Source organism: Suillus discolor, assembly GCF_016758755.1.
Source record: "Suillus discolor strain FC423 chromosome Unknown F5147scaffold_28, whole genome shotgun sequence".
Taxonomy (NCBI): domain Eukaryota; kingdom Fungi; phylum Basidiomycota; class Agaricomycetes; order Boletales; family Suillaceae; genus Suillus; species Suillus discolor.
Genome location: NW_024541275.1, coordinates 229,673 through 251,632, shown reverse-complemented (window position 1 = coordinate 251,632; position 21,960 = coordinate 229,673). Strand labels below are relative to the sequence as shown.

At 41.6% G+C, this 21,960-nt stretch overlaps 2 protein-coding genes across 2 annotated transcripts; both read right to left on the bottom strand.

Annotated features, from left to right (window-relative positions):
• Positions 1 to 13,973: 13,973 nt before the first annotated feature.
• On the bottom strand, positions 13,974 to 15,747 carry F5147DRAFT_652938 (uncharacterized protein; the record flags this gene model as incomplete). Its single annotated transcript, XM_041433711.1, has 12 exons — positions 13,974 to 14,030; positions 14,148 to 14,189; positions 14,335 to 14,384; positions 14,422 to 14,603; positions 14,853 to 14,860; positions 14,900 to 14,987; positions 15,043 to 15,082; positions 15,153 to 15,178; positions 15,227 to 15,361; positions 15,389 to 15,438; positions 15,489 to 15,609; positions 15,662 to 15,747. The coding sequence occupies 12 exons, from the start codon at positions 15,745 to 15,747 to the stop codon at positions 13,974 to 13,976; spliced, it is 885 nt and encodes a 294-aa protein (XP_041292735.1).
• Positions 15,748 to 16,834: 1,087 nt separating this feature from the next.
• On the bottom strand, positions 16,835 to 21,193 carry F5147DRAFT_652937 (uncharacterized protein; the record flags this gene model as incomplete). Its single annotated transcript, XM_041433710.1, has 22 exons — positions 16,835 to 16,888; positions 16,939 to 17,107; positions 17,558 to 17,597; positions 17,631 to 17,696; positions 17,805 to 17,864; positions 17,922 to 17,999; positions 18,052 to 18,095; positions 18,210 to 18,328; positions 18,391 to 18,522; positions 18,738 to 18,846; positions 19,176 to 19,272; positions 19,296 to 19,309; positions 19,365 to 19,507; positions 19,561 to 19,576; positions 19,603 to 19,703; positions 19,773 to 19,832; positions 20,018 to 20,095; positions 20,147 to 20,281; positions 20,308 to 20,421; positions 20,479 to 20,495; positions 20,656 to 20,839; positions 20,960 to 21,193. 22 exons carry the CDS (start codon positions 21,191 to 21,193, stop codon positions 16,835 to 16,837), a joined length of 2,064 nt encoding a protein of 687 aa, XP_041292734.1.
• Between the last annotated feature and the right edge of the window lie 767 nt (positions 21,194 to 21,960).

Genomic DNA, 21,960 nt, shown 5'->3' with positions numbered 1-21,960 from the left:
TGACCCAAGAGGATTGCTCTGAAGCACTTCCTTCAAGTATAATGTGAAGAGAGCAAATGCAGAACAGAAAAGAACTAAGGCGATCTTAGAAAAGCGAGTCCACTGATAAGAGTGAAAGTGAGAGGATCCTAGGTAAAGAGTGGCGGGTTCTAGGTAAAGTGCAGTTCCGCTCATAGCAGCTAGGTATAGACAAGGTTTATGGCTGAGGTATAACTAGGTAAGAAGTGCTAAGTCATCTGGCAAGGTCCGAAAAACCTGTCAGACCTGTGAAATCAAGCAGATCTGATGCGAGCATCTGGCTCCAAAAAAAGTGGCTGTTACAGGCAAGCAAGCCAAGGCTTTGGCTGCTGCCAATAGCAAGGCTGAGAAAGCCAAACACTCTCATGCCCCTCCTAGAGGTCGATTGAAGGCACCTGTGGGCACCTGCTCAACCCATTCATTATCTCGAACACAGCACCCATCACCCGCTGACATTGTACCCTCCACCAAAGACACTGAGAATGAGGATGCCAATGGTGAAGAAGATCCAGAATATGGCAAGTCCTTGGATTTACTTCCTAGCTCAGTATTCATGTCTTGCATCAAAGAGCATGTCATTGTTTCTTGTGAATGCGCAGATAGCCATAGTAAGAGGGGAGGAGTAACATCGCAAACTGCAGTGGGAGTAGAGAATTGACCCTGAAAGTGGATGTGGCATGATACAGGGTATTCTCAAGCCATTTCCAGCTAGTCTTTGGTTTCTTGGAGAGAGAGTATGTTGATCCTGAGCTGACTATGTGTATAGTAGCGAGATGTTGGAAGAGAGGGCCTGTATACTTGAGCTCTGCATTGTCTGGAGTGGCTGCTATTTGTATATAGCGAGACAGGTCAAATTGCAGCTGGAATCAGTTTTTCAGGTGGGGATCATCATGCATGAAATCTCGTTTGATGTCTGAGGAGAATGGGCAAACTGTTTGCATGGCCAAAGACAGGATCATGTTTATGTCCTTTAGGTAAAAATATGTTTTCCCCCTGGAACATGATCTGTACATAATGTCAGCATGTTAGTTGGGGTTGGCAAGCTCATTACTCACATTGAAGGAGGGGTAGGGTGGGGTACAGTCTTTGGAGAGGCACCTTAAATAGTGACTAGAATCAGAAACTGAATAGTTACCTTCTGAGATTGTTGGTTAATGCAGGACATCGTGGTGTATTGTGTAGATGTGGGGATAACAAGTGCGACTAGTCAGAAGTTCAAACTAAAGTCCACTAATGAGATGTTGGTTATAAATATAATGTGTGAGTGCGTATTTTAGTGAGAGAGACGTTCAGAAAGTATGCAGGAATGATGTTTATATAGGGATTGGGACAATGATGGAGTTGGTGTCCATATTACCACAATATTAATGGTTGGCAGTAGAAATCAAAGTGCAGGTCTAGCACAGGTAATTATGTCACATGTTGTGATGTGTGGACTTCCCCTATTTCTGCATATGGGAACATTGGTGATTTGCACACCTGGCATGTCAATTAACAATGTATCAATTATATATAAGTCACAAAATTGTAAGAGAACATGCTAGCAACAAAGAATTGTTGAATTTATTAGAATAAAAGTATGTGTTAGGTTGACCAAGATTGTGAAACCTGCCAGTGAAATGATTGTCCATCTAATAACATTGAGTTAAGACTACAGGGGATGGAGTATAATGATAGAAATTTGTCCATAGTAAGTCACAATGCAGGAGCAGCCAGCATTGCAGTCTAACAAGGATGGTCATGAATGGAAGGATGATGTGTCTACCATGTGTGTGGGATGCTATATGACCCCGACTCTTGCCACTTTCTGCCTTACACTGGCCTTGTGCTGAGCTTACCATTACACCACTTCCTATAATGTTCTATAATGCTTGCAACAACTCCACATCAATCAGCTGCTTCTTATGGCACTACAGCCCAATCTAAGGTCTTCAAGTGTGAGGATGACTCAAAAAATACAAAGATGAGGTCATATACTTTGGGATTTGCCCTGCTGATGGCTTTGGTGTTACCAGACAGGGTGTAGAGTTAATTGCCAAAGGATTTGATGGTGAGTATTATCGCATGCAAGTTTTGCACTTCAAGGAGGTCAAAAATGATGTGACTGGTGGAAGGTGTAGTGAAAATAAGATAGGGATTACCCAACCAAAAGTCTTGGAGCGAATCATTGTTGCAAGACTGTTCTGGGTGATCGAACCTCTTATAGCCTCTGCATAAGGAGCACAATATAGGTTTTTTGATGAATTAATGTATTGTTTTGTGGTAGTGTCTGCAGTAATAGGATACATGCACAAGGTCACAGGTTTGTAAATCTGAGTGAGGCTCGTAAATAGGGAGGGAGAGGGACAGTCCATGCAAAGTGCAATGTCCTGCTTGATGGTTCATATAGGCTTGAAGGCACAAAATCTTTCCATCAATATCACAAGGAATAAGGTTAAAAGGAGGTGGAAGGGGAGTTTCCAATGCTGTGCATCTCTTCCTGAGGGGAATTTCTGTATCCTCATGCAGGTTAGGACTAGAGGTAGATGCTTCATTTCCACCTGGTTGAAAGAGTGTACATATAATACTAGATATATCAGGAGATGGTGTTCCACCGACTGTTGTATCTGTATATGGAGAAGGGGTGTCTTCCAAACCTCTTTTTTGTGGGGTGATGGTTATACTGGGCACTTCGACGTGAAGGAGTATTATCTATGGGCATGTTAGTGTGGAGAGAAGGGTAGTACAGAATTAGGCCTATCTTGATGTGCATTTGAATGTGTGTGTATAAGGCAGCAGGAAGGGCCATGAACAGGCAGCATGCAAAGAGGCAAGAATAGTTCTTCTTGGGTACTGAATTGGCGGTCAATATTGTGCCTGTAAAATCGTTCTGCGAAAAGTTCATGTCGAGGGGTGTTTATCCTACCGAGAAAGTTGATCTTTAAGCATGGATCCTTGTTATGAGTCTAGTAGTGCCTCTGAATATTGCTAGACTGTTTGCCACAGTAAATGCAGCATATGACAATGCTGGTAGGGAAAAACAAGTTGGAGATTGGAGCCATTACTGTGAGGAGATGTACATCCCTTGTGAATTTTGCGAGGAAGATAACTGTTATTGTGGGCCCAGGTCGACAGGGTGCTTTTAAGCACACCAACGGAATCAAATGTTAGGAAACCCTGAATGACATAGGTTCTGGGCATGGATGAAGTTCTGAAGACTATGTCAGAAGCTAGGATGGAAAAGAAGTCGACGTGCCTTGATAAACAGTTCTGGAAAGTATTCTAGATTTATTTATTCATTTGATTATGGTACTTCTCTTAGTAGGTAAGGGATAGAAATACTTTAGATGGCATGAACATAATTATGATAAAGCATCAGTCATCTCGGCATCATTAGTGGAGTGCATCTATAAGTCTTCCATATGAACATTAATAAATTGGTCTTGTTCTACTTGTGTACTGTTCACGTGTGAAGATGGAAGGGCTCTAAATTCTCTGTAGAAAGTGATTACAAAAGAGTGATATCAAGGAATCTTGTCTGCATTGGTAGGTTTGTGCTTGATCCAGGTCTGCAAAGATTTTATGGAAGTAAAGTAGTTGGTGTTGATGGCCAGCCTTTGGGCTATTCTATCCATGTAAGGATTCTTGGTTTGGCCATTAACAACAACCTTGCTCTCCCAAATGACTGTTACAATTGAGGGTAAGATAAAAGGGATTCAGGAGCCTTAGTGACATGACTGGTGATCACTCAAAGCTCCTTGGCATAGTGGAGGGTGCATGTATGGCTCTCAAAAAGATACCCAGCACTTATAACAATACACCCAAAATGTAGTGTCATGGCACTTGGCAGCCGTTGGCAGCCGTTAGGTGCCATTTGGTGTTTCCCACTGACTCAGCAGTATATGCAACTGACTGTATTTACGGTGTCCAGAATGTGCTTCAAGATCCTTAACTCTTTTACTCCAATAGTGTATTTGTTGTTGATTGTAGCCGCGACAGATTTGACAGATGAATGTCGGTTGGCAAGATGGACAGGATTGAGAAAGGATATTTTGAGGGTTAGATCGGTTGAGTGCAAGGAAGGGGTCGACTGGTCTTGGGATAGCCAGAAAGGTTGTCTGATTATGCCTTTGGACTGTACATTCCAATTGAGCAATGAAGTATGTGTTGAATAATGAGACACCACTCACTCTTTTTTAAAGGCTTGCAGTTGTCACACAGCAGAGTATCTGCTATTGATGCACACAAATGAGCATTGGGATCAAAGTGATGGAAAGTAAGGCATCGACATCCTTTCATTCTCATAAATTCTCTTATGGGAAGAACACTAAAATGCTCGTTTCACTCAGGCTCGTGATATAAGGGAAGCTTACTGTAAATAAGGACTGAGAAGGAAGGCAGGCCATCTCAGACAAGGCACACAGTTTCTTAGAGGAAATGAAGCATGTTACTGACTTCTACGTGGATGACATGGCAGACTTCTTGGAAGTCGATGTCCACAACATTGTAATCATCCATCTTTGGGTTGGTATATCACTATTGCACCAAGCTTGGAACTTCTTCTTTTTCTCTGTTGTATTCATATGCTCATCCAGTTGTTGATCCAGTGAGCTCATGTAATAGGAGATATTGAGAAGTTCTTTGGTTCTAACTCAACAACAAAATGTCTGGCGACCAAAATTCTTAAAGCAGAGGATAGTCATAGGTCTATAGAGTAGAATGGCAGGACGGTTGGGTCAGAGAATGAAAGCAAGAAAAGATATGAAGTTACCTTGTTCTCTCTCTTCAAGGGAGTGAGTTGAGGGTGACATATTAGGGAGGATTGAGATTATCTCAGTATCCACTACATTGCTTCATGAAATGTTGACGTATTTCAAGAGCAGATGTTATGGGTTTGGTAGGAAGCAGTATTTTGAAACATCATAGTGGTAATCTAATATTCTAAGGCATCAAGTGCAACCATTCCTTGCCACCACATTAAATGGATAGTCAGCATATTGAATATGATGTTTTTTGATGGCCCTGCCACCAAGGAATTTCTTTCCGGGGTCCATAGAACAATGACTCAGGTTGAACCTGAGCTTTGCAAAATTATGTTATAGCAAGGGAAAATGCTTGTGGTGGACCTCTGCTCTGGGATGGCTGCTGTGCTGTCAGGACATTGTCACAATGTTGTTGTGTGGAGCTAGGGCAAAAATTGTGTAAGGCAAAGAGATGGAGCTACAGAGAAAGGTCACGAGTTCGTGAGTGAAGGAATGATGCTGCAGGCTACAACTAGAAAAATATTATCAAAAATGTTCAATATCCCCTTTGCCAACTTTTCTCAAGTCAATGGATCAAGTAACTCTCAAGAAAAATTGTTTAAAATTCATCCAGCCATTCTCTAGCTTTCAGAAGGTTGGAATGCAGAGATGATCCCACTTATACTACAATATAAAAAACACAGTCAGTGAAGAACATGGAATAAACTTCCTGTTTACAAGCATATGCTGTCTTGACCACTGGACTATAGGGCCATGTAGCTAGAGAACATTGATTGTCCCTTTAGCTATACTGTGGTCTTTCCATCCTAGCTTACCATCCAAACATGCAGCAAGTTCCTCACTGTCTTGTTTATTGTTAAAAACAACACTTCAGAGCTTGCTGTATGCAAATGGAAAACAGGTGAACTTATGCTGGTTGCCTGTTTTCCGCATGGGTTCACCATTTCCATGCAGAAAGCTCTGAAGTGTTGTCTTCAACAATAAATAAGACAGTGAGGAACTACTTAAGAAAAGTTCATGAATGCAGAATATTGAAAGCTGAAATCATGGCAGGACAAGGATTTGAACATAGTCCTTTCTGACTCCAAAGGGAGATGTCTTAACCACTGCACTATCTCTTCTTACAGATTTCGGGTGATGGGTTACCATCTCTTGGTGATGCAAAAGAATCTCTGATGCTCGACAACTTGTTGGCAAAAGGAATGGTGTAAAAGAGATTCATCCTGACCACTTGTCCCGACGTCACTCAGCCCAAGCCATATATTGACTGTAAGATGCTACTGAGGTGCAAGAGCAGCTTGGAGACTAGGAATCTCCCTTCATGAGTCATCAAACTAAAGAAAATCTAGAAACATATGTAGAAGCTGGTTTGGAAGTGGTACCTATCTGAGAAAGTAATCAAGTGCTATTATTATGTTCTGGGAGAGGAGCTTACTGGAATTATGGCCAGCTGAAGTGGGCACTTGCAATTGCAGCATGTGATGGCTCAGGGTCTTCATACATATTTAATGCTGACTTGGTCTCAGATTTTGTCTGCCCCTGAGGCAATTGCTGCAGGAAGTGACCCAAGAACAGAAAAAGAACATATGTCAAGTGTTGTCTTGCCTGGAACAGCAGATGGGACCACATTGTGTTCCTTATATTCAAAATCTAGCGCAACAGAGAAGATATATCATATTTCTCGTCGGTTTTACTGCAACTCAAGTCCTGGAAAGTTGAAACTTGCTCTGGAGAGAAGAGTGCAATATGATCGGTTAACTAGGAATTTTTGCTGTAGTCGAGACCTTGGAATCTTGCAAAATGCACATATGCTTCATAGATCACAAATACAATCAAATAAGATCATACCTGCATATATTATGCCTATAGTCTGCTTCTCTGGCTGGTTGTAGTAGGAGCGAACAAAGTTTTGCATCTCTGTCAATTCTGCCATCCTGACGGCAACCCCCATGCCACTGGGGATAATAAGAGCATCATACTTTTTCTGAAGAAGTAAGATATCATATGCTTGAGCTTGCACATATGCAAAACAAATGAAAATTGCCCACCTGACCGGTACTAGGGGATCGAGGGTGATATCAAGAAGGATCTTCATTTGCCTTAAGCAAACTGTAAGCGGAGGACTTGTATCAGAAGATTCATATGGTGAGAGACCCCTAGGGGCCAAGCTGATAGAGGCTGACTGATGAAATGAATAAGCACCCTGCAAGGAAATGCTGCATTTAGATGCACTGATGTCGTCCTGATCTTGATGTCTGTCTGTAGAGGTTCTACAGAAATTGCATTAAAAAATGATATTGCTTGCCTTGATGAGTATAAATTCATCAGGAAGTGGGAGGTACTCAGCAAGCAAATTGATGATCCTACCAGCTTACATTGAGAATGCTGAGGTATGTACTCTGGCCAGACATGCATCAGGATACTCTGAGAAACATGGTGTAATGACTCTGCCTCCTGAATGTATGCACAATCAGCAGTCAGAGAAGTTTGAGTAATTGTAATAGATGAACTTCTGAGAAGGCCACTGTGTGATTGCAAGTGGAAATTGCACATTGCTTCATCTCACTACTGCCACTGCTCCGATCTTATCATTCTGTCCTGAACTATTGGAGAAGATCTTCATTTTATCTTGCAACTCTGTCTGCTTGCGGTTGGAATCATCTCAGGATGAGGCTATCTTTACTGTGCAAGGATAGCTTGTTGCAGGGAAGTACAGTGTAGGTATTAACCTGTCTATATCATTGGAGTCAATATTGAATGAATTGATTAAGTGATGTAGGGCCTTTTTGCAGCAAGATGAATGTGCTTCTGAAGAGGGTGGGTGTCTGGATGTGTGGCTAGGCGAATGGTTCAGACTTTGTGTTTGTTGATGAAGTCAGCAAGAACGAGAAGACATGGGCTCGTTAGTATGGCAGGGCGATGACAGGTCAATGAGCACCCTTGAAAAATGTGTTTGTTTGTGGAGATTATTACTCACTTGTCATTGCAATTACAAAGGAAGGTTATGTGGCAGCCCATGTTGTTGAGGGATGTTTTAATGGAGAGATTTTTTTGGCCTCTGTTGCAGCAAAGCTGTTGTGTTTTCATTAGTGAATCATTGGGCTATATTTTATTCTTACCTAGAGTACATTACAACAAAGAGCTTCAAGAGCTTGTTCAAAATGCAGGTCAGTAAATCCTTGAGACTTTATGAACTCACAGTTGTGTGCACCTGATAGGCTGTATTTTTCGAAAGAAAACTTTTTGAATTATGCAATGTGGAGGGAAACAAATGAAGATCCTTCATGAGAAAATAATAAGGAAAGCAAAAGAATACACCCATTGTGACGCTCGGACCCGCGCTGGGCAGCAAATAGGCCATTTTGATACTTGTGTCAAGGAGCATAGAACACTATGAGTTTCCCATCCTCGCACATTCATTATCCTGCAAATAATCTTGTCCGAAACTGAACCCGCTTTTCCCACGCTTTGCGCATCTGCTTATCCGCACTTTCCCACGCATCAGACGTGCATTCCCGCGCTTCAGATACCTTGGAAACACATTAGGAAAGTCCCTCGTCCATCCATAGTCCATCCAAACCCTATTGGTATGTGAATTTCCTTACCTCGAGGCTTGTAAAATGTGTTGCAGCCTTATTACATGTTCTTACATATTTCCTATATTTCCTATCCCTTCCTTCTCCGAGTGAGAGTCTAGACTATAAGTTGACTATTACTTGGGACTACTACAACACTTCCCTCATACTGTATGCCTCACCCTATAGGTTTACCTTCGAAGTAGTCCCTTGTAGTGTGCGCTTTTTAGCCCCTAGTAGGTTCCTATACCTAGACTTTCCTTTCCTCGCAATATACCTTTGCCCTCACTCTCTCCGAACCTCGTTCCTTGACATTCCCTATACCTTGTCCGCACTTTCCTGCGCTTTCCACACCTTCGGCCGCGTGTTCCTGCGCTTCAGATAGCCTCGGATACATTCCCGCACCTCGCACATTCCTTGTCCGCTATTTTCCCGCGCTTAACGCGCTCTCGGGTCGCACATATCCATCATCGTCTAGTAGCAATTCCCTTTAGGGTCGAACATGTCTGTTTAGACATAGCAACTAGGCATTAGCTTGACCCAACCTTTTCTTGCCACCCAGCAAGGTTGTTGTTTCCACACCGTGTACCAGCAATAATGGCTTACAGTGATGGGAGAGAAAGGTGCACCAGCCAAGGACTATGAACCCAGTGGAACTCTAGTTAGCTTCATCCAACAATTCTACAATGCAGTTGCAAGGGCTATACCCAAGTATGGTGAGCTTTTTAGAATCCACAGGAGATATGAGGAACTTGGAACAAACACTTTCAATCATGAGAATGCTTTGTTATTACACCAGGTGATGGATACTCCGAATATGACAGTCGAGCAGAGAGAGCTGCAGATGGCTGTACAGGATGCAAAGGTGTAGGTGGGGGATAATATTGGTATAGGTATTAATAAGATGAAGGATGATGGTATTGGGCAGGAGATCCAGGGATGGCAGTGGTGGTTTTGGCCGAAGAATGCTGGGCTAGCTTGAGGGTGCATGTTGTACTCAGATGTAGCACATGGGTTTTACTCTGTCAATTCATGCTGAGGGATGTCAGTGACATAACACACAACAAATCATGTATGCATACTATTGCAGTGGTGCAGATGTCTAGACAAACAGGGTTGAGGTCCCAAAATAAACTTCCCTTCAAATATGTACAGTTGTTGGAGAAAAGAGGGTGATTTCAGACAGAGTAACATTGTTGCAGTTCAGTGAATTCCTAGGCACTATCTTGTAGTAACACATCCTATGGCAAGTTAGCATATATCTACAGTTAGCTGCTAATCAAGTTGTTGATCTCACATTCAGGCTCTTGTGAGAACACATCACATCACTTTCCACTAACACGCCAAGTTCTTCCTCATGTTCATATGTGCGGTTGTTGTGGCTGGACACCTCAGATGACTGTTAGTTAGGGTTAACAATGAAATAACATTCTTGATGTGAGAACAACACAATATCTCTAAATCAATTAGCTGTGGAAGGAAAAAAATAATAGTTTGACCTTTGGTCCGCTCTTGGACTGTGTCGAGCATGGCTTGAAAGCCGATTTCATTCTTCACCATTTTCAAAGGCAAGCTGGCAGGTCTTTCAAATTTTCAATGTAAATGCAGGAGTGTAGTATTTGTTGCAGTGGTCTTCACAGTGCTAGTGACATCCTGAACAAAAGCATTGAAGAAGGTTACAATTGAGAAAATAAAAGGATTGCACTATGAAAACTTTGTAACTGGGGCTGGATTTTTTTTTGCTATGAGCTGGTTAACAAGATGAAAATATCATCACTGTCAATTCCTATTAATATATCTATGATAGGGGCATTAAAATTTTGCTTGCGGCCTGTCTTTGACACCTTAGCAGGTGCCATGGCTGGCTCACCAGAGTTGCTAACTTCCTACTGGGCAAGCTTGTTTATGAACTCAGAATTCACACTGTGAGTTGTGCATATTTGTGTTCATGTTTCTGATAAGTACAGCAAGGTAAGTTCAAAAGATTGTCATGGTTTACTATTAGAAGCAATGGTATTCAATAAGAGCTGATCAAGCTGATCATCCAAGCTCAGGCTCAAGACATAGTCCAGTCCTCCCATGTCTGATGTATCTTCAGGTTGTGATTCTAAGCCAGGAGTACCTATCCCACATAAGTTTTCCTAATTGGTACACCCCAACAAACAACAGTGAAATGTCTACTACTGTGCATGGAGCCTCATCTTATCACAAATGAAAAGTGCTAATAAATATTGAAAGCATCAGCTTCACACACTTTCTAGTCAATGTGAGGCAAAAGCACTGATAGCATGCGTGAGCGTTGGTTCTCCTCATTATTAAGTACACCGTGATCTACAACTAGACATTGCAACAGGACCCCTGCCATAGTTGGAAATGATTACCATAGGAAACCCACTGCAGTTGCTCCATCTGACACAATTCCAGCACGCACCAGAATCATTTCCAAATACAGGGAGACTTGTGCAAGATAGTCATGACTGCTTCAATGCAGAGTGTGGGTCTGAAAGTATTAGGAGTTAGTTATAAATGTCATTGACAAGTGGTAGCTCTGCTTAAACTCGCTGGTGATGCAAGACAGTTGTCTATCTGAAGGATCATGCCTGGAGCGCCACCGGACAGTACAGTTGTTCAATAGAACAGTTAATAACCAGAAGGGAAGAGGAAGGCCTTAAACACTCACTGATCTACAATGTGCCAGAAAGATACAGGAAAGTTACCTGCATTTTGAACAGGAAACAAAGCAAAATTCGACCAGGAGAGTACGTGCTAGCAAACCTCACAAAGTGAAAATTTGAGTGGCCATCACAACAGCAACCTATGCTAGAGAGCAAACCCTAGAAACACTCACCACCCTATAAAAGGCAGAGGGAGTCCTACCCCATCCAACATAATTCTAGCATACACTGGAATCATCTGCCATAATAAGGAGATGTGTGTCAAATAATTGAAACCGTGTCTATGTGCAAGAAATAAAGACAAATATGGATGGGCCTACCTTAGTGAACTAGTAGTAGATAAGGCAGTAGCACAACATCATGGATAGCAAAAGGTGAACACAAAAAAAAGCCAGCAGTCCAACAAGGACATGCATAGTATGAGGAAAATGCAAAAAAGAGCTGGCAGTTCAACAAGGACATGCATAGCATGAGGAGAAGATGACACACTGAGACAATAACTTCCAATGAGTGGACAAGAAGACAAAAACAAAAACAAAAAGAGACTCACCAAAAGGACAGACAGTAGTAGTTACAGAGCAAGATAAACAATCCAGCAGCCACTCCTCTCAGGTGTTATAGCCTGAGAGTTCCCTGCCCTTTATAAAGCAGAGGGAGCGCCACCCCACCTACCGCAACTCTTGATTATACAAGACATGTGTCCCATTACAGGAACATGCATGTTAGACAGTTGGATGAAGGAGCTGCAAAAGCAGATAACATGCTGAGACAATAACTTCTAATGAGTGGATGGGACAAAAATTAAAACAAAAGAGACTCACCAGACAGACAGACAGACAGTAGTTAACAATTAGCAAATGCAACCAAAGAGCCAGCAGTAATGCAAAAACAGAGCCAGCAGTCCAGCAAGAACATGCATAGCAAGGAGAGAACACAAAAATAGAGCTGGCAGTCTGGGAAGGAAACTTGCAATAAGTATACAAGTTGAAAACAAACACATAAGTAGACGTACCTGACAGATAGACAGTAGTTAAGACAATCCAGCAGCAACTTCCCTCAGGTGTTACAGCCTGAGAGTTCTCGGCCCTTCAAAGAGCAGAGGGAGTGCCGCCCCACCCAATGCCACTCTTGTTTACACAAGACATGTGTCCTATTACAGGAACATGTACATTGAGCAGTTGGATGGAGATGGGAGATGATATAAGGAAAGAAAGAGAAGAGAAACGAAGATCAACCATGACCAAATAAATAAAATATAATAGATACAAATAAACATTAGCAGAGCCAAAAATATATCATGTGACCAATGGCCTACAAACACAGCACACAACTATGGCCAAATATGGAAGTCAGCCTTAAGCTGACCATCTCCATACTAATCCTTATAGCATAGCACTTAAATTTCAACAACAAATAACAATATTCTATCAGTAAGGACCAGTGTAATTATCTTTTGAAAGCAAAAAAACAATAAGACCAAAAAACATGTATGGATACATTGCACAATGAAGGTACATTGGAAAAAAAACCAAAATCATGCATACTATGTAACACTCTGTAATAAGCTAGTAACAACCAATACAAGGTGCACAATTGCTGCCATTCTCACAAACATGTGACAGACTTGTGTTGAGCTTGCAAGTAATTATGTACTGCAGTACATGCAGCAAGGTTTTATATATACTATTACTGGCCTTGTTATATTTGTATCACTCAGTAGATCATTGTTTAAGTAATGTTCTATACAAGCTACTGCAACTATTGAGACAATTGTGTTTACTGGTAGTCCCTTGTCTGAGTGATGAATTTGATGCATATTTCTATGAGCCTTGTTATATTTGTATCGCTTGGCAGGCCCTTGTTTCTATCACATTCAATACATACTGCTACAAATCTTATAACATTTGTAATTCCTAATGTGCCCCTTGTATAGGTGATGAACTTTCATGCAACTTCCTACAAGCCTTGTTGTGCTTGTGCAACTCATTAGACCCTTGTTTAGCATCATGTTCAATACAAACTAATATAATGCTTGTAACAGTTGCAGTCTCTTGTATTTCTATGCATACTCCTTTCCATACCATCGCTGCAACTGGCCAAAGTATGCTGAATATATTATATCTCAACTTGATTTCCCTTCTGGATTAGCACAAGATACCCAGTGCATACTAGTCTTGAGCTTGGCATTCGGGGCCTGTACTCGCCTATGACCCTGCATGTGAGGGTCCTTGAATGCTATTACTACTGTGTGTACATGCAGATATTGGACTTGTTACAGGTTCTTGTGGGAAACAAACTAGCATTTTGGTAGCAACAGACACACAGAATAGGCTAGTAAATATTCACTGCAACCATGTATAGTTAGGGCCATATAATATTAATTTTATGCATGAAAAACATCTCAAATGTTTGATGGTACAATATACACTATTTTCCTCCGAACCATGAGCCTTACAACAAGTTTAGCTCAGAGTGAATATCCGATCTATTGTCTATTTATCAACAGCATGAACACCGGTGAGGTCACCTAGAGCTATAACAGCAGTAGAAGTTCATCAGCTCATAGACACAAAGTACAGATAATGATGCCGCTACCGATATGACACGGTAATGAATGCACTTATGTTTAATGCTTTGCTTTGACTTCTCTTTTTTCTCTGGCTGATGAAGACACAAGCCAGTACATTCTGCAGAGACTACTAAGTAAATATTGTGATTCAATAATACAACTCATGCAAGAACTATTTTTCACAGTTACCTGACATGCATGGGATTTAGTCTGAGTCATTGTTATTTCTGACTAAGCGGAATTTATTCCAAAATTAAATATACAAAAATATTCAGTTTATCTGAGTCTATCTGAGAAATAAAATGAAAATATTATCTGAACTGCAGTCTTAACCATAGAGTAAAGAAAGATTGTTTTATAATGATTTCTAGGGTATCAGGCTCATAGAAGAGCATTAGTCACCCATGCACCGAACCAGTTTGGTGCAGGTCATCATGTTTGTCAACAAAATCTAATATCAAATTACAATGCAGAGTACACTTCTATGAACACACAGGTCAGAAATAAAGTGTGATGTAAGATAGAGTACAGACTGATAAAAGACAACTACAAAGAGGTAAGTACATACATTGGGGACAAGCCAATATAAGTGTAAACTTGGAGTGGTGAGCTATAAGAAAGATATGATGCTGTCAGGCACTACAAGACAATACAAAATATGGTACTGCAGTAGGCAAATATTATACAAAGTTGAATTGGAGTTAGCGGTGTCCTCTCTTCTGGCGTGATGCACATGTCACTGTCCTCGAAGCTACCTGATATGACTTGTTATCATCTGACACCACTAGGGCAGAATGTACATTAGCTATATGCACAATTCAAATTACAGGGGAAATGAATACCATATGTGTTCTCTGCATTGCCACTATTCTTGGTCCTATCTTGTGGGCCCTGTTCTCCATTATCAGGAAAGCGCTCATTAGATTCAAAAAAACTGTCCATGTCATCCTTGCTTTCAAATGCATGAAGTCCCGCATCTATCCTAGCCCTGGAGCGCCCATGCTGCAGGAGTCCAGGATTCTCTCTATTCATAATATGGATCAGCATTAAAAAAGAAAGAGTTGAATGGTCTTATGACTTCCAATGGTTGAGTGTTTCTTGCACTCATTGCTTATTAGTACTATTGCCTTCAAACATATCGACTATTCAATCATATAATAGAACAAAATTGAAGTCTTCAATTTGCTGATGCCATTGTGTCACAGAACTAAGTTGGAAATATGCCTTAGGTTAATGATCAGTTAAAGTGCATGAATCTCACATGAGAGCTTACCTGTACGGCTGTGTATGCAATTGCTCATGGTAGTGGCAATTTCATACCATGAATTTGACCTTTTGGAGCCTTTGTGCCTTTGTGAGCAGTTGCAGAAATAGCACCCGATTGTCCAGTGAATATGTGGTGAAAGACCTGCTCAAATTGTAAAATAGTATTCAATGAACAAGAATATGAAAGACAAGCATACATGTTTGAGGTAGTATCCTCGAAGACAACCTTGATTTTTCCTGGTGAGGTCCAACATAGACTCATCATATAGATATGTGGGAAGCTTTGTGACAGTAATTGTGATCTGACCTTCCTTTACCTTATCCATAAAGTCCCTATAGCTGGTTATGTGTGAGCAAATGAATGATATTAGCATGACTGACTGGAGATTTTTGTTGAACACGTCAAGCATCCATATTAGGCACAGTAGTCGCGCAGCCTGAGGGTGGTTCCATCCACAAGTAATCTTATCATGCTGCCTGAGTAGAGGTGGGTTAAACCGGTTGGTTTTGGGGTTCCTGAGCATATATAGCAGCCCCTCTCACATCAGGCTCCCTGTATCATCAGATCGTACATCATTTGCAGTACACGTAAGCTGGCTAGATGTAAGTACAGGAACATGAATGATGAACATGATTGTGTTACCGCATGGATAAAATTGTCTAAGGCCGACAGAATATTTTTAAATCCTGATATGATGTCACTGAAGGTTGGTACAAGCTTCACAAGTTCTTTGTATTGCTTTATACACAACTCCTTCTGATGACTACACAGGCAAAATATCAGAGACTGGTTATCTTAGATTACTGTAGACTTACTTATTTAAACCTGAAGCTTTTTCGGATTGATCTGAGGTTGGCCCATGGTTCAGAAAATTCAGCTTCCATGCCCTCATACAAGACATCCTCAAGCACACTAAATGGATCGATCATGAGAGGAAACCACTGAGCTGCATGTATGTACGGTTCAATTGAACCACTAGTCTGATAGTGAGACAACATGTGCCAGTGACAATTTGAAGCTTTGAAAGTTACCAGAACTTTCTTTTATGGCTGCTTCTAATACCAGATTTCAGTTCTTTGAGCAAATCTTGAAAGTGGATTGATGTTTCTGATATGTTGGATGGTTCAGGTGTCATGATGGTGGGCCGGTGTGGGTTGATTCAATACTCAGAGCAATAGTCAACGTCAATAGCACTTAGCTCAAAGATCCAGGCCAAAACAGAAACATAAGCAAATGCCTATATGTAGTCAACTGAAGGTTCAGACCAATGGAATCCTTTGATTTAAATGTCCAGCCTGTCTCTGCACAGAGATGGTCTCAATACCTTTTCAGCTCGGAAAAAAACACTTGCCTGTCATTGGTTCAGCTTGACCTGTTTGCCTTGTTCTAGGATCTGCTTACAGCCTAGTCAGAATTGGCATTACTACAAGATGAACTCTGTTAGCCCTGAATTTGGACTCACTGGTGAGGAGGAAATGAAAATGAAAAATTCACATCATCCAAGGCTCGTGTCATATCCCATATTCCGGACCTATGTCCAACAATGTTCCCATGCCTCATCCGGACCTCCAGACCCCCTGTCCATGTTCCCAGTCCTCTATCTGTCTAGATCCCTGCACCTCTGCACATCTACATCTGGACTTCTGTATCTCTGTACATTAGACCTTTGTACCTCCACAGCTAGCCTGCATCATTCATCCTTTTTCCCATCACCCTAAGCACATTTGGTCCAATTCCTGGATCCGATATCCGGATGCCTCATCTGCTATCCACCTCTCAGGATCTGACTTATACTTCATATCTGAACCCAAACCTTAAATCAGTGTCCATCCCCTTATGGTAATCACCTGTCTCCGGTCTTCAGTTATCTCTCTTTTCATTTTGCTTAGTGATCCTTGTATGAGTTTCATCTCCCAGTTCATTTCCTTATGATCCATTTCACTTACTAATACATTTCCACATGCTCATATATAGCCTTACCTCTCTGCTTACTGATCTGCACCGACTTGCCTCCAGTATATAAACTCCTGTACTTCCTCAGTCTGAATATCATATTAGTCCTCGCACTAGATCTCACTCTAAGTCCTCATACTAGTTCTTTCCTTCTGAATATCCACCTTAGGCCTAGGGAGGAATTCCCTAGGCCAGAGCTTCGCTCCTCCGCTCCTCCGCTCATCTGATCCTCCATTCCTCCGAGTTTCTGGAAGTTCCTCCAGATATTTCCCGCGGTCCTCTGGAGGACTTTGTCCTTGCAGCCTTTCCTATCAGGACAAAACCTCCATTGTAATTTCTGAAAGTTCCTCCAGACCTTTCCCGCATTCCTCCAGAAGTTACTTACACTCATCCAGAAAGTCTTTCCTAAGTTTCCCACGCTCCTTCGGAAGTCCTTTGGACTTCCTTAGACTTTCTCTGGACATCATTCTGAAATTAAGGGCACATACTCGGGTAAGGGGCGCAGCACATGAGCTGAAGCCAAGCCTCTCAGAATCAGTCCTACCCTTTGTGCATGGTCTTAACAGCTCAGATCACCCATCACCACACTTACATAATATTGCACATCATCGAACATGCTATCGACGTCAAACATCTAAGCTGAGTTGAGTTTCCCATCATATTTTTGGGAAGAAACTGGCTAATTGTAACATAATTGCTGTAAGAATGTTCCATTGACCTCTTGCATGATGCTTCCTCTCAGCATCAGTACCCTATACCTTGAAGCTTTTGTGGCATGGCCCTCTTTAATAGTGTATGCTATATATTTTCATCTTCAATACAGTGGCTCACATGTGGAATGTCGCAAGGAACTTTCCAGCTTATTGGAACTCCATGGTGCAATGAGCACACCACCACCTACCCACCTTATTGCATTTACAGGATCATACATTCAATGTGAGAATGTGGTTAGAGCTGATGAATGCATCTTAAAGTCATAAAAATACTAATGATAAATGGACATACAATCAGTGCGGATAGATGGGACAGTCGCCTTGATCATGTCGGTGCCAGTAGTTGTGCCTGCTACAGAGCAGTTAATATAGTCATGGAGGGAGGGAGCAAGTTACTTACTGGACTCACTACTGATAGCTGCACCTGTTACTATTCCATCAGAGGATCCATTGCCTTCACCTTGCTTATCAACAGGATCTTTAGTTTCTGGAACAACATGTCATCTGCAGAAGAAATAGTAACTATGGTATATACTTACTAGTACTGGCCCTTGCATTGCCTTTATTCTTAGTTTGCAGAGTCCTAATTGTATCTGTTGTAGTAGTATGTGAGGTGGGCATGGAGTCATCAATGCTCAGACCAGATAGTTTAGAATAGGCAATGGGCCTTTGACATAACCACTGGGATTTCACTGACTTAAACAGGCTAGCATGATCATCAAAATTTGTCAATATCTGAGGCTGTGGCTTGTGTATCTGTGTGACCACAGGAACCATAGAGGTATGCAGCAGGGCCTGTTTATCTTCTTGTTCATCCTGCAGGAGTCACATTAGCTGTCTGCTCTTGAGAGTAAAACCATACATACACATAGACTTACAATCATGTTTTGATCCTCTGTGCCTTCTATGGCTGGAATCATAAGATCAACGGTATCCTTAATGTTATATAAGACACTGTCATCCTCCTTCAGTGCTTGTATGCATAGATGGGAAGAATTGATCTCCAGTTCCTGACATGAATTTCTCATCAGTGGTGTTTATTGGCAGCCACAATCTATGAATCTACATGTATCAAATTATGTAGACCTCAGATAACATTCACTGTCATTGGACTGTGGGTCGAGGATATTTCCTTTGCACCTGCCATGTGCTTGACATATGATATTAGCTTGATAATAGCAGCACGGTTGTGTCCCTCCAATTCATGGAGATCTTGTATACATACATCTATAGCATGATCATCATCTATGAGTGAGGCTGTTGTGGTTGGGGCAATATCTGATGGAATCTCAACACCATCATACCATAACCACCTCTTCCACTTCATTGTCTTTCTATCTTCTCCAATCATATTGATAGTGTTTGTGTGCTCTGCAATTACACCCTCCAGTATTTTTCAGAGGCTAGCCACTAGCAGATCATTGAAAAGATCTTCTCGCCTGGCGCACTCTTTGCTAAGGTCAAGCAATATTGCCTTGATGAATGGTTCCATATCATGCTTGCTATTCTTTGACGTGCACTCGTTCTAGTCTTAGCTTGTGACTTGCAGGGCAAGGATCCCAGGAATCACCTGCAGCTCAGCCATAAGATCCCTTCTGTGCCCCTTTCTCGACGCAATCATGTCTCACAACTTCTTCAGGTCATTCTTGCCCCAGATCCTAACCTCTCAAATTTTTCATTGATCTCCTTTTGGTCCTTGAAAGGCTTGCTCTGCTGACTACAAGCAATTGTGGTAGTTAGCTTGTTCTGGAGGTGCAGCACTATTGTCATGTGAAGTGCTCACAAGTAGGTAAACATCTGTGAAGTGAATGTTAGTACTACACAGACCATGGCTTACATCTATCAAACTGACTGCCTCCTCAACTTTTTAGGTTTAATCACCCTCAGGTCATTGTGGAGCTTTGTAAACATAACTTCTGTTTCGTTATCCATCAGATGTTTGTAAAAATAATGTGTGCGATAGTGCAACAGCAGAGGCTTGAACCAACCACTAACCTGTTATAATGGGTGAGGATAAAACAGCTGTCCTGCAATATAGGAATACTTACTTCCTCAAATGCAGCACTGTTGGATGTCAAAATGGACCACACAATGTTGAGGACGTATCTGCATAGTAGTGGAAAGGCGCCTCTTGCACACCATCTTCAGGCATCAGCCACACTGTTATTCTTGCTGTCACCCTGTCATAAAACTGAAAAATAGTATTTCATTGTGATGATTTGGTTTTTGATAGGTGCCATATGGAACACAGCTTTTTGACTAGGTAATTGGAGTAGTTGTTCAGGCTGGTGGTGTAGTTTGGAGCCTTAGTCGCAATATCCTTTAGAGGTACATATTTAACTGCTCACTGGTGTGAGTAGAGATATCATCAAAGACATCATTAAAAACAGTGGCATCTGGGTTCACCATGCTATTGTAGATCATCTGGTGCCACTCCTCCAGTTGTGTGATAGCCTTGTTGCAATCTGAACCTTCATCATATGCAGCTGCAATTGTTTTACTTACTGTTGCATAGTCTAGGAAGATGTTGGATGCAAGCAGGTGTAGTATATGACTATGCAACTGAATAAATTGGATGAACATCTGTAACAACATGTAAGGTTCAGCTGCGCATACTATACAAATGCAGCTTACCTCCATCAAAACATTGATTGATTGAGCCAGCAAAGTGATATGGAACTCTTTATGACGGTGGAAATAAGGTCCCAATGGTAGGAGATCGAGGGCAAGCATTAATACAAGTTTCTCATAGCTGAGGACTTTGGCCAACTGCATGTTTTTCTGCCTTTCAGTACTGTCGTACTAAAGGTGCAGTTCTCCCTGTGCTGCTGCAACTGCTCCTCCTCTGGTGCATTCTTGTATGCTGCCTTTACTAAACGCAAGATGCCAATTAACACCTCCTTGGTCATCTTTTTGTAATCATGCAATAACTTATTTTAGCACAAGCAGTTTGTTAAGTCATTGACATGCACTACGATTGTGTCTGTAGATATACATAGATGTGTCAGCTCTAGATAAATATGCCTCCATTACAACTGTTCTAATGGCAGGGGGGTTGTCAGTTACATCTAGCTGAGGCGATGCTGACAATACTTCACCACTGGATCTGTTCTAAGGATGAAGTGGATTGCTTGATTGCTTACCTTTATCATATATGATTATTCCCCACTTGCCCATTAAAATCAATGCACCTTGCAGCCCAGCAAGTTCATTGCAAAGGCTATTATACTCGGTGACATGCTCTTTTGTCAGTTTCTTCATCTCACTGATCTTATGATAGTATTTCTCAAGAGAGACAATCCCATGCATGATGTTCTTTGAGTATTTCTTGAGTGCAGCAACTCGATGTTGACTGGATTCTACCACAATAGCTTATGTATCCTTCAATTGCAATTGTGGCACCTCCTTGTCATTGTTGAAGTTGAGTGCAAGGTGTAAGTCACTCACTAGGCATGTTCTTGACAACATCATTGGAATGGCAGTATCTTCTTGCATCACAAGGATTCCTTCTTTCTTGAAGAATGTGATTAGCTTGTTCACCTCCCTCTTGACCTGTGGATGGTTATTATATTTGCCAAACACCAGTGACTTTTGGATCTTGAGAATATTAATATATGCCACACCCAGCCTGCACTTTGCAAGCTGCACCATCTTCTGAGTCGCCTGAGCTGGGTCATTCATTGGCACATTTGCCTCTACCAGTGTGAAGAAGTAGTAGTGACTGGCCAGCAAGAAAGCTAGAGCACTAATAAATCCAACTGAGTGTAGGTGTGCTGTCTCGACCCAAGAGGATTGCTATGAAGCACTTCCTTCAAGTATAATGCGAAGAGAGCAAATGTGGAATGGAAAGAACTAAGTTGACCTTGGAAACACAAGTCCACTGATAAGAGCGAAAGCAAGACCACAGGTCCGGTGAGTGTGCAATGCAAAATAAATGAAAGCGAGAAGATCCTAGGTAAAGAGCAGCAGGTTTCTAGGTAAGGTGTGGTTCTGCAAGTAGCAGCTAGGTATAGACGAGGTTTATGGCCGAGATATAACTAGGTATAAAATGCTAAGTCAGAAACCGAGAGCAGTTCAGATCCGCACACAGCCTAGGTAAAGAAACTTAGCGGCACATTCTCAGGGCAGTCAAGAACACGCGGGTTCAAAGTGAGAATGAACAAAGCTTGTTAATTGATCAGAGGTACTCAGAATGTCTAAGGTAACTCCACAAAACAAAGGTAGTGTCTGAGGGAAGGGAAGTATTGTACTGCATGTAGCGCGCGAGACTTTATCCTACTGCGTGAGTGTCCAGAACTCATAGGCAAGAACTATAGCAATGGAATGAGGCAAATAAGTAATATGTAATGAGACCGCGCATGGAATAAAATACATGGTTACATGTAATAAGCCTTGATATTGTTTAGTCAAACTGAGAGAAAATGAACATGCACCAATGGAGATAGGTG